Here is a 19,176-nt window from a genome sequence, read left to right on the forward strand (position 1 = left end):
ATTTTATATTTTATTATTTATTTAATTTAATTTTTTATATGATAAAAATATTATAATATTTAATAAGTATTGATATTATTGTATTTTGATAAATTTATAAAAAATTTAATAAATATTATAAATTTTAATATTTATCCTTCTAACTTTTTTTTTTACATATTTTACAGAATATATATTCAAATTTTTATACAAAATAATGATGAAAAATCAAAGAATTGATGCATTTTTTAAGAGGAAGGCTAATATTCAAGAAGGGGAACATATAACTTCTACAATATCAACACTTGTAGATAGTTCTTCTACTATAATGAATCACGAAGAAAGTGAGATACAACCTCCAAAAGTTCAAAGAGTTGTATCTGATGAGTTTGATCTTAATTCTTTGGAACGAGACCCTTGAAAACGGCTTCAAATTTGGCAATATCACCCAAACCAGAGAGATGAGGTTAGACGAGCTTATCTTAAATGGGGTCCATATCAAAAGCATCTTGACAATTATCCTTTATCTGGTACGAAGCATCCAAGACGATTTCAATATGCTTGGTTTGGTATTTTTCCTTCATGGTTAGAGTATTCACCTTCTGAAGATGCTGCATATTGTTTATTTTGTTATTTGGTTAGCAAAAAACCTAGTGGACGTAATGGGTCAGATATTTTTATTAGTAAAGGGTTTAGAAATTGGAAAAAAGTTAATGATGGAAAGAATTGTGCTTTTCTTAAACATATTGGAGATCCTTGCTCACCACACAATAATGCAGTTGGAGCATGTCTAGATTTATTGAATCAGGCAAGTCACATCCAAAATGTAATTGAGGATCATACTTCTGAGGAAATTCAAAAGAATCGATTGCGTCTAAAATCCTCCATTGATGCAACTCGTTGGCTTACATTTCAAGCTTGTGCTTTCAGAGGCCATGATGAGACTCCAGAATCAAAAAATCGAGGTAATTTTCTTGAAATGATAAAACTCATAGCATCTTACAATGATGAAGTTGCAAGAACTGTGTTAGAAAATGCTCCATATAATGCTAAATATACTTCACATCAAATTCAAAAAGAAATCTTGCATATACTCTCAAACAAGGTGAGAAAGCATATTTGTGAAGAAATTGGAGATTCCAAGTTTTGCATTGTAGTAGATGAAGCTCGTGATGAATCCAAAAGAGAACAAATGGCACTTGTTTTGAGATTTGTTGATATACATGGTTTTATTCAAGAGCGTTTTCTTGATCTTGTACATGTCAAAGATACTACATCATTAACTCTAAAACAAGAATTGTGCGGCATTCTTTCTCGACATGGTTTTGATGTCTCTAATATTCGTGGTCAAGGATATGATGGCGCCAGCAACATGAGAGGAGAATGGAATGGGTTACAAGCATTATTCTTAAAAGATTGTCCTTATGCTTACTATATCCACTGTTTTGCTCACCGATTACAACTTGCATTAGTTGCTGCATCAAGAGAAGTTATTCCTGTGCATCAGTTTTTTTCAAAATTGACTTTCATCGTCAATATCATTTGTTCTTCTAGTAAGCGACATGATGAGTTACATGCTGCCAAGACAGATGAAATTATCCATTTATTAGAGATTGATGAACTTGAAACTGGTAAAGGGGCAAATCAAATTGGTACTTTGAAACGAGCAGGTGATACTCGATGGAGTTCTCATTTCTCTTCTGTTTGCAGTTTGATAAATATGTATGGTGCAACGTTGACTGTTTTACAAAAGATTATTGTTGATGGATCAACTTATTCTCAGCGTGGTGATGCAGATAGTGCTTACAATACCCTGACCTCATTTGAGTTTGTATTGATCTTGCATTTGATGAAAGATATGATGGGAATAACTGATATTCTTTGTCAAGCTTTACAAAAGCAGTCTCAAGACATAGTTAATGCTGTGCAACTAGTTCATTCTACAAAAACACTTATCCAAAGCATGAGAGATGACAGATGGGAGGAATTATTAAAAAATGTGAAATCATTTTGTGAGCAACATGATATTCTAATTCCTGATTTAACTGCTTCTTATGTTGCAAGGCAAGGACGCTCGCGTCACCAAAAAGATCATATTACAGTTGAGCATTATTTTAGAGTGGAGATATTTTTAGTCACAATTGATAAGCAATTACAAGAGTTAAATAGCAGATTCAATGATCAAGCAATGGATCTACTAAGTCTGAGCTCTACTCTCATGCCTAAGGATGCTTACAAAAATTTTGACATTACTAAGATTTCTACTCTTGTTGATAGCTACTATCCCGAAGACTTTACTGAACAAGAGAAGATTAATTTGCCTTTTCAGCTTCAGCATTTTATTCTTGATGTTCGTCAGCATCCAGAAATGAAGAATTTGTCAACTATTCATGAACTGTGTAGATGTTTAGCAGAAACAAAAAAGTCAAAAGTGTATTACTTGATTGATAGATTGATTCGTCTGATATTAACTCTTCCAGTATCTACAGCTACTACAGAGCGATCATTTTCAGCAATGAAAATAATAAAGACAAGGTTAAGAAACAAGATGGAGGACGACTTTCTTGCGGATAGTTTGGTTATTTACATTGAGAAAGAAATTGCTGAAAAGTTTAGTTCTGACTCAATTATTGAAGATTTTAAGTCATTAAAAACTCGAAGAGTACCGTTATAAACTATTTTATATTTTTTATCTGTAGAATTATTTATTTATTATCTTATTAGTAACAAACTTAAAGAATAATTATATTTATAAATTTTATTTTGATATAAATATTATTATTAAATTTTTATGTTAAGTTTCTGGCCCCCCCAAAATTTTGGTTCAAGCTCCGCCACTGAGTTGACGTTAGTGAGTAATATAAAATTTGGACTAAAATTGTGTTTTCTGATAGAAATAAATGTTGAAGATTATATTTTGATTAAAATTTTTTAAAAACTAAAATATTCACTTTTAAAAATTTAGGGTCTAATCTGGATAGTTATTTTAAAATTAAAACACAAAGGGATAAAAAAAGGTTGAGTTTAGGGTAGATTATACAATGGTAGGGAAAGTTGTGCGTGGTTATTAATGAAAATGAGGGGTGAGTGCCTCGAAAAGGAGCTTTGATCAGACAGTGCATGTGTGAAGCAGTTGTAAACATGTTTTATAATTTATATACTATTCTACATATAAATATTACTCTAATTAATATGAGAAAGACAAAGATTACTCCTTATCACTAGTGCTGTTTTACTGAGTCCCTAATAATCTGTAAATAAATATCACGCATGTATATGCTCTCTTTTAACTTTTTACGAGCGATGAACACACTACCGTCACCACTGATAGAAATCCTCACGTATTTTTACTTAACTAGTTAAGACAGCAAAATCAGGATTGCATTTTTGCATTAATTACCTCCATCAAACTGCAATTCCCTATTTTTTTTTCCGGAAAAATTTGATAATCAAAGAAAATAAGTAAAAAATAATTCTAACTTGTCTTATTTAATATTTATTAATTATTACGACAATTAATAAATAGTAAATAAAATAAGTTCTAGTTGTTTTTTTTTCCTCCTTAGCATTATCATTCTTTTAATTTCTAATTAACAAAAATGTTTGGTAATAAAAAAATATTAATCAAAAACTGGTAAAATTTGTCTTATTTAGTATTTATTAATTATCTTATTTATTAATTGTTGCGATAATTAATGAATAGTAAATAAGACAAGTTCCGACTTTTTTTTTTTTTTTGTTTTCTTAGTATTACCTATTGTTAATAACTTATGGCTGAATTGCTTATTATGGTTACTAGGCACTATATTAGATGAACAACACAAATCATGAGAAGTTGGAGAGATAGGTGTTCTCCCATTGACGATTGTGTATGTGTTATGTGTATATTCTTGTATAACTCTTGTTCATCCTTATTGACTTCTGCTTTGTGTTCATCTACTAATAAACCTGCTCCATCTCAATTACGTGGAAGCAAAATGTTATGTCAATGTTAACTGCGAACTCTTTGTTAGTTTTAACTTAACCAGGATCACCATTTACCATTAAGAATTGATAGATAAATGTGTTTAACATCCCGCTTTACGACGTCTGTAATCCATATTAGTAACTATAACTTCTGATATGATGGCAAACAGAAGTTTAACTTCTAGCTATTAAATTAATTACTTGTATAATGTTGGTTGAAATACAAAATATAAAATTTTTTTGGTGACTATACAAAATATAAATTAAAAATAAGATAAGTAATACATGTATTTATTAATAAATAGATAATAACTAATTTAGTAGCTAATTCTTAGCGTGAATTTAGCATTTTTGACATACATCACCTAACACACTTATCCACATGAATTAAATCTCTAAATAAGCATATGATACGTAATATCAATATTATCACCAAACAACTACTAATGACTTCCTGCTAAACTCGATCGAACAGCAATTGATGGGTAAATTCCATGCATGAGTAGTAGCCAGTGCTAATTAATAAACTTACAGTGACACTCATCAACAACAGTAGCAGCATCACTACCACCATGATCAAGATCAGAATGGAGGGCGCCCAGAAGCCCAAAAATCTTGATCAGAAGGCATCTGATGATGAACGGAAGAACCCACAATATTCGGAGCGTTGACCAAACCAGCATGATGGAAAAGTTGATGAGTTGCAGTTACATCCCTCAAAAGCTGTGTCTGTGAAGAATAATGTTGCTGCTGATGCTGAACACTACTACTAGCCCCAGGGGAATCCATGGAAGAAGAAACCCCTTGTTGCAGTGCCAACGTGGCAGCATCACCATTGTTGTCATCTTCCTCCAACGGAAGCTTCTCATAAGCAGCGTTACCAAAAGAAGCAGCCATGATCACTACAATCCCCGAAGCCACCAGCGTCCCAACAACACTCCCTCCCACCACCTGCCCTTGCCCCCCGGCCAAGTATATCGTCAACCGTGACGCTTCCGGTGGAGCCGGCGCCGGCAGGAAGGACCCCGCCAGTGACAATATCTCGAACCTCCCTTGGAGGGTCACGACCGCGTTGCTTGAAGCCGGTTGGCGGAGAGTGACGTTGGCCACCGTGCCGGTGCCACTCATGATGCACACGCCCCTTTGTCGCCTCCGCGCAAAGGCGGAGACGCTCTCGACGATGTCGCAGCCGTCTGCGACTTCCATGACGTGCGTGCGGAGCGCGTTGGCGCTGTCGCCCGTGATGATGATGGGTGGTTTTGGCTTGTTCTTGGATCCCGCGGGTCTACCGCGTGGCCTTCTTGTTATTTCAGATTCTTCGCCTGTTTCTGTGTCTGTCTCCTTCTTGGAAAAGTGATGAAGTTGGAGATCTCTTGGTGTGTTGAAAGGAGGGAGAAGAGAACGCCCTTGTGAAGATGATGTTGTAATTGGATCCATTTATTTCACTCACTAGATTCTATATCTGTGTGATATGGTTAGTTACAAGTTGAGGAGCATTATGACTACTACTCTTCCTCTTGGTAGTTCCTTTGCATCTGATCTTGTGAAGTTTGACGAAATTCTCCAAAGTGGTAGCTAGAAATTAAGTGCTTCCCAGTTGAAACTGCTGATGAGATCATATGAAAGTAAAAAAGAAGACATGATGAGACGATTCACTGTGATTTTGATGATGAGCAGAATTGAGTATACACACTTAATTAGTATGAGAGAATTAGAACATTAATTATAAAGAGAAATTAGAAGCTGAAGATAGGTTTCATTACCAACTTGTAGAGATGGATTGAGAAGGGAAATCTATGAGCTATTGGAGGAAACAGTTTCGGTGGTTTAGGGTTAGATTGAGAAGGAAACCGATCGCAAGTGGATTTCGTTGCAGAAAGACTACATAGTACATACCCTCCTCATGGGCCGCGGATGGGATGGGTCCCCACTACACTACTCTCTCCTTTAAAAACTTTTCCGCATCTATTCCTATTCAACAAAACTAATTTTTTCAATGAAAATTAACGGATTAATATTAATCAACGTTTTTTGTTGTTATAAAATGATTTTTTAAATTATATATTTTTTTTAAATCAAAATTGAAGATTATGATTTAAGATCTTGAATTATAAAGTAATACTATCTCTTCATCAAGTATTTTTATAACCAAATCTAATTAAGTTAGTAAAAAGTCAAATAAACAACGGAAATGTTTGGTAACCAAAGAAAATCAGGCAAAAATAGTCATAACTTGCCTTATTTAGCATTCATTAATTGTTGCGAATTAATGCTAAATAAGGCAAGTTCTGGCTATTTTTTTTTGTCTATCTAGCATTACTCATAAAAAAATGCACGCATATATAGGTTACTATTATTTCTTTTTTGCGTTTTCTGCAGTATACAAAATTTTGTTAAAAAACACAAAATTTATTAATATAGCACACAATTTTTAAGCATAACACAAAATTTTGACCATAACACATTTATCAATATAGTATACAAATTTTTGCACATAGCACAAAAATGTCAATATCTAAATCTATGGTTTCTCTTTGCCAAGAGTAAAGTGACTGAGTTTGAGTTAGGATTGTAAGAGAGAGGTCTCATTTTGAGAGAAAATGGCAAACACTAGAGAAAAGATGAAATTTGTTTTCAATGAATTTTTCTGAGTTGGAAAATGTATCTTTTCCGAAAGATTATTGTAAAAATGTGTACCGGTGTTTAAGCCGGCAATACCGGCTCTAGTCTGTCTAGTACCACGTATTTTGGAAAATAAGATTTTAAAAATTGATTTATTATTTCGAAAGGACAAAAATAATTTAGAATCGAAAGCCGGACGTTAATCTTAAAGGTTTTGACCCAAAGAAGGCCAAACGGACTAAAAACGCTAACGGGTTAGATCGGACCCATACCGAGCCCAATGCCCAACATATATATGCTCTGAGCATTTAGCTCATTCTTGCCCTAATATGATGAGAGGGGCGCTGAGAGAGAGAAGAGAGGAAGAAGAGAGTGCACTATTCACCTCCTTCTTCTTTTGGCTATAACTTGAGCTACGGAGCTCCGACTGACGAGCTGTTTGCGGCCACGCGAAGCTCTCAACGAGCTCTTCGTTTTTATCTAGGTTTTTCTGGTAAGATTTTGAAAATCAAGCTCCAGTTTCCAGTCCTAGGTTTCTGCATTTTTTGGTTAGAGTTTTTGAGTATATTTTGTGATTTTGCTTGTTTAGGTGATCTGTAGTAGCGGGTAATTGTCAGGCTTTGCCCTAATCACCATTGGATAAGGTAAGGAACCTCTATATCCTTACAGTTTGATGTAGTGTGAGCTTTAGTTGATAATGCATGGCTATGTTGTATGTATGAATGTTGTTTTTGGAGTTGGTGGTGGCTTTTAGTTTGGCTTTGGTGGTTTGGAGCTTGGTGGAAGTTTGTTGGAATCAAGTTTGGTGTTTAAGCATATTGGGAATCAGCCAAGGTATGGTTTCGGTTTCTTTTATGTAATATGTAATGTTTCGTGAACCTTAGGCTAGTTAACCTTAAGATAGGATTGGACGTTTGGGTGTATGTTTAATTGTATGTGATTTTGATGTTTGAAGATAAGTTGTATAGTGGTGACGATGAAATAGAGTTTTGGGATGTGAAATAAATGAATTTTGATGTTGATTGTTGGTATTTAATGACTTTGAAGGTTGATGATGAATGTTGTGATTTATTATTGTTGATGAAGGTTTGTTGATATGGTTGATGATTAATGATGAATATTGATGTTGTTGGTAATTGAAGGTGAGTGTTAAAATTGTTGATAAATGATGTGGATTATGAATTTTGGATGATGATAAATTGATCCTTGGTGTTGATAAGTATTGTTAGTGATTTGTTATATTGATGAATAATGAGGGTTATGAGAATTCATGGTAATAGGTTAATATCAAATGTTTGTGATGGTTTGGATTGAAGGATATTGATGATTATGATGTGTGATGGTATATGTTGATGATGATTTTAGATTTTGGATCTTGTGGTTGATGTGGATATTGGATGGTGGTTGAGGAAATTTGATGTGAACTTAGGTTGAATTTTAAAGTTGGATGAGGTGAGTATTAAATGGTTTAGATAATTGACTGGTTGATTTTTGAGAAATGAGTGGTAGGAGCCTTTGTGTTATTTTGGTATGGTTCGGTATGTTAGTAGTTTGGTTTTGAATTGAGAGATTTAGTGAATTTGAATTTTTAAGGTTTTTGGTAAAAATGAGTTTTGGGCTAACTTTGACAGATCATATGTTGAGCTACGATTTTTGAAATTGAATGATTTTTGTATCAAAATAAAGATAATTCAAAGAGCTTTAAAACGGTATCAATTTTGTAGAGAAAGATATGATCGTTGAAAGTTGGTGTTCGAAATTTGAATTTTGTGAATGCTACAGAATTTGTGATTTTTGGTTTTTGTGCGCATGCACAGCCTTGTGCGCACGTACACCCTGTGTATTTTTAAAGCTGTGTGCACGTACAGTCTTGTGCATATGGACACACGGGGATATGGCTGCTGTTAGGAGCGTGATGAGAGAACTTTTGCGTGGTCTAGAAATTTGCGGATAAATCCTCGTTGCAAGTATAGTTTCTAAACCTTCAAAAGTCCTTTCATACAAACATTTTGGTTGTCACAAGTAACAAACCCCTTAAAAATTGTTAACCGAGTATTCAAACCTCGGGTCATCTTCTCAAGGAACTGCGAGGAAGTATTTTCTTATTATTGGTTATGGAGGTTGTAATCGGGGTTTAGAAGGTGAGAAGCAAGTGATTTAAATGACAAATAATTTAAATGGCAATTAAAATAAATAAATACTGTAAAGCAAACTTCTGGCAAGGTAAGAGAAATTGGAAGTCCAACTTAGTTATCTCTCTCAACAATAATGAAAGTTGAATCTAAATTCCACTTAGTTAACCTTTACTAAAGCAAAGGAAAGTCAAGGGACTAATTAGTTTGACCTTCGAATCCTAGTTAATTCCTAAGAAAAAGTTGGGATTATTGAAGTTCAGTTCAATTAGCAAGATAACGATTATCAATTATGCTGAGTTTAATAATGTTGAGTTACTGATTTCTTAACCAAGACCAAAAAGGAAAAAAGTAAAATTGTTGGAATAAAAATATCCTTAGATGGAAAGCAATGGTAACACAAATTAAGGAGAAAGCAATCAATAACTGAATTACCTCAAATATCATTCATTCAAATCATAACATGGAAAGGGTTCATAAGTCAAGTTGGCAACATTTATAGATATGAATAAAAGCATTAAAGTAAAAGTAGCATAGAAATATAAATTAAAGTAAATGCTAAACCTGGATCGAGAGTTACTCTTACAAACTAAGAGAAATCCTAAATCCTAATCCTAATCCTAAGAGAGAGAGAGAGGAGAGAACCTCTCTCAAACTAAATCTAAATCATGGAAAGTAGTAAAAATGCAAGCTCTCTCTTGAATGGATGCATTCCCCCACTTTATAGCCTCTAGTCTGTGTGTTCTGTACTTGGATCTGGGCCAAAAGGACTTCAAAAATCGCTGGGAGCGTATTCTGTAAATTCTCATACGTGGCCTCTGTCACGCGTCCACGTGGGTCACGCGGTCGCGTCATTCGGAGCATTTCCTTGCCACGCGGTCGCGTCAGTCATGCAGCCGCGTCGCTGCTTCTTCGCTCCTGGCACGTGATCGCGTCGTCCATGCGATCGCGTGGATACCAGTTTCTTCAAAACTCTGTTTCGCACTTTTTCTTCCATTTTTGTACGTTTTCTTTTCCATCCTTTAAGCCATTCTGCCTTAGAAAATCTGAAACTACTCAACACACTAATCACGGCATCGAATGGAAGTAAAGGTAATTAAAATAATTGATTTTAAAGCTTAGGAAACATGTTTTTCACATACATCACATAATAAGGAAGGGAAAGTAAAACCATGCAATTAATATGAAAAAGTGGGTAAAGAATTGAATAAATCACTCAAACTAAGCACAAAATAACTCATGAAATATGGGTTTATCAGAGCGCTAGCATGCTATATGCGCACATACAACCAATGAAGTTTTGCAAGCTGTGCGCACGCACATGTTGGAAGGTGCCCTCTGTTGAGGGCGTTCGCACGCATTGTGCGAATGAGAAGAGTTGAAAATTTTTTCTCCTATGTGTACGCACACTTCATGAAAATTCCTATGGGCGTGAATACGTACAACCTTATGCATACGCACACTGCCCTGTTTTTTCAACGAAAATCTTGTTTTTAACTGTTTTACCTTCCCGGCAAGCTTGCAAACTTCCGTAGCACTTACTTAAAACCTTTTTACCAGTTTTAGGCTTTGAATCAAGGGAGAAAATAAATGAATAACAAGGGGCATTCTGGTTATGTGTCTATAAGACAGAGACTTAGGTTTCTGAAGTTGTGGGTGAACTAGCAAAGTGTTTTATTGGTAATGGCTTGAGAACTTGTGAATGAATGGTAAGTTGTGGAAATGAAAACTGATGATGGTTATTATGAGCTTGATGGATATTGAAGGAGAGTGTGCCAGGCACTATATCCTTGGAATGTTGGGAATTAATAATTGAAAGTGGATTGAGATGAGAAATGGTGATGACTGCTAATGATTTGAGGTTGATGGACTTGTTGGATGTGGAAAGTGTGACAAGCACTAAATCCTTGGAATGATAGTGTGCCAGACACTATATCCTTAGAATGATTTATGATGAAATAGATGTTGTTGTTGTTCTCCTTTTCTGCCGCAAGAGTGTGCCAGGCACTATATCCTCGGAATGAGCATGCAAGTGTGCCAGGCACTATATCCTCGGAACGATAGTGTGCCAGTCACTATATCCTCATAACAAAAGTGTGCCAGGCATTATATCATCGGACGTGGCAGAAAGACGACATCCGAAAGGATGTGTCGGCTGGCATTTATAGACCGACAAGTGATATCACGAGCCTATAAGACAGTCATTCATCATGTGCATCTTCTATGTGTTTTGTTTGCTTTTCCTAATTGCATCTCTTGCCTAAATGAATAATATGCTTATTTGCTAGTTGTTTTACTTGCTGTACATGTATATTACTTGTGTTTTACTTACTTGTATTATCTGTGATTGTCTGGTGTTGAGGAGGTTAGGTAGGTGGTGGTGATGGAATCGCACGGAGGTTAGGTTGGCGAAGGCTGTGGGATACAGTGGTGTGATTAGTATTAGTTAGAATCCTCCTAAGTTTAGATAACCCTGTTTATGGTTTAAGTTTTTTATTTATTTTATTCTAAGCTTGAATATTTGTATTCGATGAGAAGTTCTAGGATTGCCTTGGCATCCCGGAGCCTTACATCTTACATTTTGGGTATTGTTACCATACTAAGAACCTCCGGTTCTCATACCATATGTTGTTGTTGATTTTCAGATGCAGATCGTAATTCACCTCGGTGAAATTGCGGACATGATGACTGAGCGAAGTATGATTTCTTCCTGGTTTATTTCTGTTTTATTCTGTTGTAGTAGTTTCTCTCACCCTTTCTGTTTTAGACTTTATGGCTTTAGAGGCTTACTTGAGAGATAAGTTGTATAAACTGTTTTAACTGCAAAACTTTGTATTTTTTTTGTTTGTAACTAGTCGGTCTAAACTCCGCGGGCTACCACTAGAGTTATTTTGTTTATCATACTTTTGTATATCCATCTTGACTATTATTATATTAATTCTCATGTTGTATTTTGTGCCTTTACGCTTTTAGTTATCGTATGTGGACGCCTCGCGCTTGTAAATCCGCTTTATGCAATTTTGAAATTTATTCCTTCATCGGGCTCTTAATATTATTATCTCCTTCTATATTTATTGATGTATGAGCTTTAGAACTGTCGTGAAGTTTTGTTATCATTCGCTTTACGGCTAGAGGTAGGGTTTAGGATAACGGGGTGTTATATTTAGTTGTATCAGAGCGGTTCGTCCTCGTGAGCCTGAGGGATGGACCGATTGTGCTTCGTTGCACACTCTGGGTTGTTTTTCTTTCATGTTATTTAGGTTATCTGCTTGATATGCATAGCATGCTTGCTTGTGAGTGCCTTTAGGGGTAATTGAAGAACAGAGCTCGGCATATTGAGACTGATCACCTCGATATCGATTGTTTAGTGTGGGAAGACAACCCGAATGGCAACTCACGGACGAGGTCGATCACGTTCACGGAGAGATAGTGAGGATGACTAGCCTAGTCAATCTGTTTCGAGGTCAACATGTTCAAGAGGACCAGTTCGTGGAGTTTGTGGTATATCGGTTGATGGGTGCGGCTTAGCACTAGTGGCAACGGAAGTAACATGGATGCTTTTGTGGTTTTTAACTATGATTTTCAGTTTCTAATTGGTATGGTCTTGAATCATGTTGAAAAAGTTTTTGAGGTTTAAAATGATTTTCAAATTTGGTTTGGAGCATTGGTTTAAATAATTTGGTTTTGAAACTAGGTCAGAACTCTTTGGTTAAATGATATGATTTAAAAGGGAAAGTTAGTTCTATGATTTTTTTAACTTGTGAATTTGGTTCGTAATTTAACTTATCAAAAGGGATTCAAATTGAAAGTTTCTGATTTAAGGATTTTAATGAATTTAGAAAAATCATGCTTTAAAGTGATTGATTTACAAATAAATAAATTTTGACTCTTTTGAGAAATTTTTAACAATGAACTTATTTAGATTGAATATGTTTTAAAGGTTTTGAAAACTATTACAAAATCAGTATTTGGTTTAAAGGAAAAATTTCAGATTCTTAACAACGGTAATCAGAGTGACGCAGCGGAAGACGAGAGGGAACATCGACATGGTAAGATGAAGGGGGATATATCATGTGGTTCGAATTTTCAAGGGCGAAAATTTTATTAGAAGGGGAGAATATAAGAACCGGCTTAACCACTTTAATAAAATATTAATTTTTAAGTGCCCGGAGTAGATTCAAAATTTAAAAGTTTTAATTTGAAAATATAAAGATGAAATTTGATTTCAATAAATTTTTCTGAGTTGGAAAATGTATCTTTTGCGAAAGGTTTTTGTAAAAAAGTGTACCGATGCTTAAGCTGATACTACCGACTGTTGTCTGTCAAGTACTGCGTATTTTGGAAAATAATATTTTGAAAAAATTGATTTATTATTTCGAAAGGAAAAAATAATTTAGAATAAAAAATCGGGCTTTAATCTTAAAGGTTTTGGCCCAAAGTGGGCCAAACGGGCTAAAAATGCTAACGAGTTGGACCGGGCCCAATGCCCAACATATATATGCTCTATTAATGAGCATTCAGCTCATTCTTGCCCTATCATGATGAGAGGGGCGCTGAAAGAGAGAAGAGAGGAAGAAGAGAGTGCACTATTCACCTCCTTCTTCTTTTGGCTATAACTTGAGCTACGGAGCTCCGACTGACGAGCTGTTTGCGGCCACGCGAAGCTCTCAACGAGCTCTTCGTTTTTATCTAGGTTTTTCTGGTAAGATTTTGAAAATCAAGCTCCAGTTTCCAGTCCCAGGTTTCTGCATTTTTTTGGTTAGAGTTTTTGAGTATATTTTGTGATTTTGCTTGTTTAGGTGATCTGTAGTAGCGGGTAATTGTCAGGCTTTGCCCTAATCACCATTGGATAAGGTAAGGAACCTCTATATCCTTACAGTTTGATGTAGTGTGAGCTTTAGTTGATAATGCATGGCTATGTTGTATGTATGAATGTTGTTTTTGGAGTTGGTGGTGGCTTTTAGTTTGGCTTTGGTGGTTTGGAGCTTGGTGGAAGCTTGTTGGAATCAAGTTTGGTGTTTAAGCATATTGGGAATCAGCCAAGGTATGGTTTCGGTTTCTTTTATGTAATATGTAATGTTTCGTGAACCTTAGGCTAGTTAACCTTAAGATAGGATTGGACGTTTGGGTGTATGTTTAATTGTATGTGATTTTGATGTTTGAAGATAAGTTGTATAGTGGTGATGATGAAATAGAGTTTTGGGATGTGAAATAAATGAATTTTGATGTTGATTGTTGGTATTTAATGACTTTGAAGGTTGATGATGAATGTTGTGATTTATTATTGTTGATGAAGGTTTGTTGATATGGTTGATGATTAATGATGAATATTGATGTTGTTGGTAATTGAAGGTGAGTGTTGAGATTTTGATAAATGATGTGGATTATGAATTTTGGATGATGATAAATTGATGCTTGATGTTGATAAGTATTGTTGGTGATTTGTTATATTGATGAATATTGAGGATTATGAGAATTCATGGTAATAAGTTAATGTCAAATATTTGTGATGGTTTGAATTGAAGGATATTAATGATTATGATGTGTGATGATATATGTTGATGATGATTTTGGATTTTGGATCTTGTGGTTGATGTGGATATTAGATGGTGGTTGAGGAAATTTGATGTGAACTTAGGTTGAATTTTAAAGTTGGATGAGGTGAGTATTAAATGGTTTAGATGATTGAATGGTTGATTTTTGAGAAATGAATGGTAGGAACCTTTGTGTTGTTTTGGTATGGTTTGGAATTTGAGTAGTTTGGTTTGGAATTGAGAGATTTAGTGAATTTGAGTTTTTAATGTTTTTGGTAAAAATGAGTTTTGAGCTAACTTTAACGGATCATATCTTGAGCTACGATTTTTGAAATTGAATGATTTTTATATCAAAACAAAGATAATTCAAAGAGCTTTAAAACGATATCAATTTTGTAGAAATATGAATTTTGTAGAGAAAGATATGATCGTTGAAAGTTGGTGTTCGAAATTTGAATTTTGTGAATGCTACAGAATTTGTGATTTTTGGTTTTTGTGCGCACGCACAGCCTTGTGCGCACGTACACCCTGTGTATTTTTAAAGCTGTGTGCACGCACACTCTTGTGCGTAGGCACACACAGGGATATGGCTGCTGTTAGGAGTGCTAGCATACTCTGTGCGCGCATACAACCAATGAAGTTTTGCAAGCTGTGCGCACGCACACGTTGGAAGGTGCCCTCTGTTGAGGGCGTTCGCACACATTGTGCGAATAAGCAGAGTTTGAAATTTTTACTCCTATGCGTATGCACACTTCTTGAAAATTCCTATGGGCGTGAATACGCACAACCTTATTCATACGCACACTGCCCTGTTTTTCAACGAAAATCTTGTTTTTAACTGTTTTACCTTCCCGGCAAGCTTGCAAACTTCCATAGCACTTACTTAAAACCTTTTTTTACCAGTTTTAGGCTTTGAATCAAGGGAGAAAATAAGTGAATAACAAGGGGCATTTTGGTTATGTGTTTACAAGACGGAGACTTAGGTTTCTGAAGTTGTGGGTGAACTAGCAAAGTGTTTTATTGGTAATAGCTTGAGAACTTGTGAATGAATGGTAAGTTGTGGAATTGAGAACTGATGATGGTTATTATGAGCTTGATAGATATTGAAGGAGAGTGTGCTCGGAACTATATCCTTGGTATGTTGGGAATTGATAATTGAAAGTGGATTGAGATGAGAAATTGTGATGACTGCTAATGATTTGAGGTTGATGGACATGTTGGATGTGGAAAGTGTGACAGGCACTAAATTCTTGGAATGATAGTGTGACAGGCACTATATCCTTGGAATGATTTATGATGAAATAGATATTGTTGTTGTTTTCCTTCTCTACCGCAAGAGTGTGCCAGGCACTATATCCTCGGAATGAGAATGCATGTGTGCCAGGCGCTATATCCTCGGAACGATAGTGTGCCAATCACTATATCCTCAGAACAAAAGTGTGCCAGGCGTTATATCCTCGGACGTGGCAGAAAGGCGACATCCGAAAGGATGTGTCGGCTGGCATTTATAGACCGACAAGTGATATCACGAGTCAATAGGACAGTCATTCATCATGTGCATCTTCTATGTGTTTTGTTTGCTTTTCCTAATTGCATCTCTTGCCTAAATGAATAATATGCTCATTTTCTAGTTTTTTTACTTGCTGTACATGTATATTACTTGTGTCTTACTTGCTTGTATTATCTGTGATTGTCTGGTGCTGAGGAGGTTAGGTAGGGGGTGGTGATGGGATCGCACGGAGGTTAGGTTGGTGAAGGCTGTGGGATATAGTGGTGTGATTTTTTTTGGTGACTATATATTAGTTAGAGTCCCCCTAAGTTTAGATAACCCTGTTTATGGTTTAAGTTCTTTATTTATTTTATTCTAAGCTTGAATATCTGTATTCGATGTGAAGTTATAGGATTGCCTTCGGCGTCCCGGAGCCTTACATCTTACATTCTGGGCACTGTTACCATACTAAGAACCTCCGTTTCTCATACCATATGTTGTTGTTGATTTTCAGATGCAGATCGTAATTCAGCTCGGTGAAATTGCAGACCTGATGACAGAGTAAAATATGATTTCTTCCTTGTTTATTTCTGTTTTATTCTGTTGTAGTAGTCTCTCTCACCCTTTCTGTTTTAGACTTTATGGCCTTAGAGGCTTACTTGAGAGATAAGTTGTATAAGCTGTTTTAACTGCAAAACTCTGTATTTTTTTTGTTTGTAACTAGTCGGTCTAAACTCCGTGGGCTACCACTAGAGTTCTTTTGTTTATCATACTTTTGTATATCCATCTTGACTATTATTATATTAATTCTCATGTTGTATCATGTGCCTTTACGCTTTTAGTTATCGTATGTGGACGCCTCGCGCTTGTAAATCCGCTTTATGCGATTTTGAACTTTATTCCTTCATCGGACTCTTAGTATTATTATCTCCTTCTATATTTATTGATGTATGAGCTTTAGAACTGTCGTGACGTCTTGTTATCATTCACTTTATGACTAAAGGTAAGGTTTAGGGCAACGGGGTGTTACACGCTGCAAGTATAGTTTCAAACCAACAATTGACCCAAATCAAAGTTTAATTTATTTTTCACAAATGCAAACTAATAAAAATATCGAGAGTATTAGATCTCAGATTGTCTCTCAAAGAAACTGCATTTAGGTGTACATATTATCGGTTATGAGTATAAGGGTGGTTTGTAGATAAACAGGCAGTAAATTATATAACAAAAAAGTAAAGCCAAAAACTGAAGAAATATAAAGGATAAAAGACACTCCTGGAAAAGATTGAGAATCAAAACTTCCTAATCATGTCATTGACCACAAACATGACAATTGCCTAGATTTAATCCCATTTTGTCATCTCCAACATTGGGAGAAAATGAAATAGGCTTAGTCAGTCTTAATCCATAGGTCTTACTCGTCAATGAAAACAAGAACAACTAACAACCCTAAATTACCAATCAATATTGGACATCAATGGCTCTTGTGTCACTAACCCTGATATGACAATTATAAAAGCAAACCCAATTAGTTAACCTCGAATGATGAGATAAGTCAACTAGATTTAATCAATCTCAATCCATAGGTCTTACTTGTTAATGGAAACGAGACTAATTAAAATCTCCAAATTGTCCATTAGTTCGGATATTAGTGACTTAAGATCACCTCAAGTACTCAATTCCAAGCCAAGAGTGCAAAAATCTACCCTAAAACTAAGAGAAGTATTTTCACAAACACTCTTGGAAGGCATAAAAGTAAAGCATGGTAGAATTGCAATTGTAACGACCCATATTTTTGAAAATATAAATATAAATAAGTTATTATTTTATAAATTGGAGTTCCTTATTTTTAGATATTATTTTATTATAATTAATTAAATTAATTTTATAACTATTTGAATTCAATCAAATTAATATTCTTGTATTTATTTTTGTTATGATGAAATATTTTACATAATTAAAACTACAATTCTAGTAATTTATAAGTAATGAAAGTTATATGTATATTATAATTTAAGTAATTGATATTTTTAATTTAAAAATAGAGTTTAGTTAATAATATTATTATCGAGCTCAATATCCGCCGATATGAATAAATATCGGTACTTTTCAGTGAACTTAGCTTTGCTAATGCTTCATCGTATATCTTTTATCGTTATGTTGCTAATATCATTTATATTAGTAACTCATATATATTTAACCCTATATATATATTATTACTTGTGTTTTAATATATTCAATTTTCCTAAATATCCATTTGAGATATTTATAACTTGAACCACTAACTCACCAGCTTCAGAACTTGACACCTAGCCTATGATCACTAACAATGATAATCATAATCCTTGCTTCCATTTTTTTCCCTTGGCTAAATTCCATAAGGAAAGAATGCCAAATGTGGCTTAGCTTGTATGCACGCACACGCGCACGCGCATGCACACGCATATATATGACACATATTAACATGACACATATTCTTAATAAAATTAATCACCATCATTATCTTTGCTTCATTTAGTTTCTTTCATCACCGAACCAAAATCAAGGAAATAAAGGAAAGGGAAGTGACCGAGCAAGGGAGAGAAATCGTGATTCCCTTTAATCTTCCGACATTGATTTCTTGTATGCGATCCATAACTCCAATAAAAAATCTAATCCGATTAAAGTGTTTGAATCTTCCTCCTCTACATGTTGGTATCACTTTTGTTCGGTAGAAGTTGACGGGGACATAGCTCCCTTTCTCCTTAAAGTTTGGCTTTCTGGTGTTACTGGTGGAGGAATCGATTTCTGACGTTTTCTTCTTCGGTAGCTCGGTCAAAAAGTTTCTCCAGAACTTTGAGTATTTTAATTTCAAACGGAGGTAGGGTTTCGGTAAATTCTCACCGATTAAATTCGTTTTGGATAAGTAAATGGTTGTTGTGATTGATTACTGATGGAGTTTGGTTGACTTTATATTGGATTTTGTTGATATATTGTTATATGTGAATAAGCTTGTGATTTGGTCATGTTTCTGCTAGCCAAACCATGATAATGAGGTTGATTTGGGACTATCATTGTGTTAGTTTTTGAATAAAATGGGTGAGGTTTAATGGCCGAGGGATTAAATTAAAAGCTGTGAAAAATCAGCAACCGAAAAGCTCGAGAAATGGATTTAAAATTAAGTATATATTTTGAATGATCACAAGAAAAGATTTTGATTTTGAAAGAGTGTTTGTCACCAACACATATATTATTTTGAATATGAAAATGTTATTTGATAATGGGGTTAAAAGATAGTAATTATATAAGTTTTGGGGGTATTTTGAGTAAAAAGTAAAAGTTTCGGAGTAATATGAATATTTTATAAGAAACCATGGTTATTTCTAGAAATATAAAATTAAATTAGTAATTTTACTAAATATGAAATTAAAATTAGTATAAAATATTGGGTTAAAAAGTAAAATATTTAAAAGCT

The 19,176-nt window shown here is 34.7% G+C and overlaps 2 protein-coding genes across 3 annotated transcripts; one reads left to right on the top strand and one right to left on the bottom strand.

Moving 5' to 3' along the window:
• Positions 1-958: 958 nt before the first annotated feature.
• LOC112723901 (uncharacterized) lies at positions 959-2,653 on the top strand. Its single transcript, XM_029289926.1, has one exon. The coding sequence runs from the start codon at positions 959-961 to the stop codon at positions 2,651-2,653; it is 1,695 nt and encodes a 564-aa protein (XP_029145759.1).
• A 1,540-nt stretch (positions 2,654-4,193) lies between these two features.
• Positions 4,194-5,886, bottom strand: LOC112721417 (AT-hook motif nuclear-localized protein 24-like). 2 transcript variants are annotated; one of them, XM_072208063.1, is made up of 2 exons: positions 5,709-5,886; positions 4,194-5,548 (listed from the first exon to the last, which is right to left on the bottom strand). In XM_072208063.1, the coding sequence occupies exon 2, from the start codon at positions 5,380-5,382 to the stop codon at positions 4,528-4,530; it is 855 nt and encodes a 284-aa protein (XP_072064164.1). In that variant the 5' UTR covers positions 5,383-5,548; positions 5,709-5,886; the 3' UTR covers positions 4,194-4,527. The 2 variants fall into 2 exon arrangements, with proteins under 2 accessions (XP_072064164.1, XP_025628267.1); XM_025772482.3 differs by having other exon boundaries at positions 4,194-5,551.
• Positions 5,887-19,176: the final 13,290 nt, after the last annotated feature.

The sequence above is a fragment of the Arachis hypogaea genome, chromosome 11 (genome assembly GCF_003086295.3).
Source record: "Arachis hypogaea cultivar Tifrunner chromosome 11, arahy.Tifrunner.gnm2.J5K5, whole genome shotgun sequence".
NCBI lineage: Eukaryota > Viridiplantae > Streptophyta > Magnoliopsida > Fabales > Fabaceae > Arachis > Arachis hypogaea.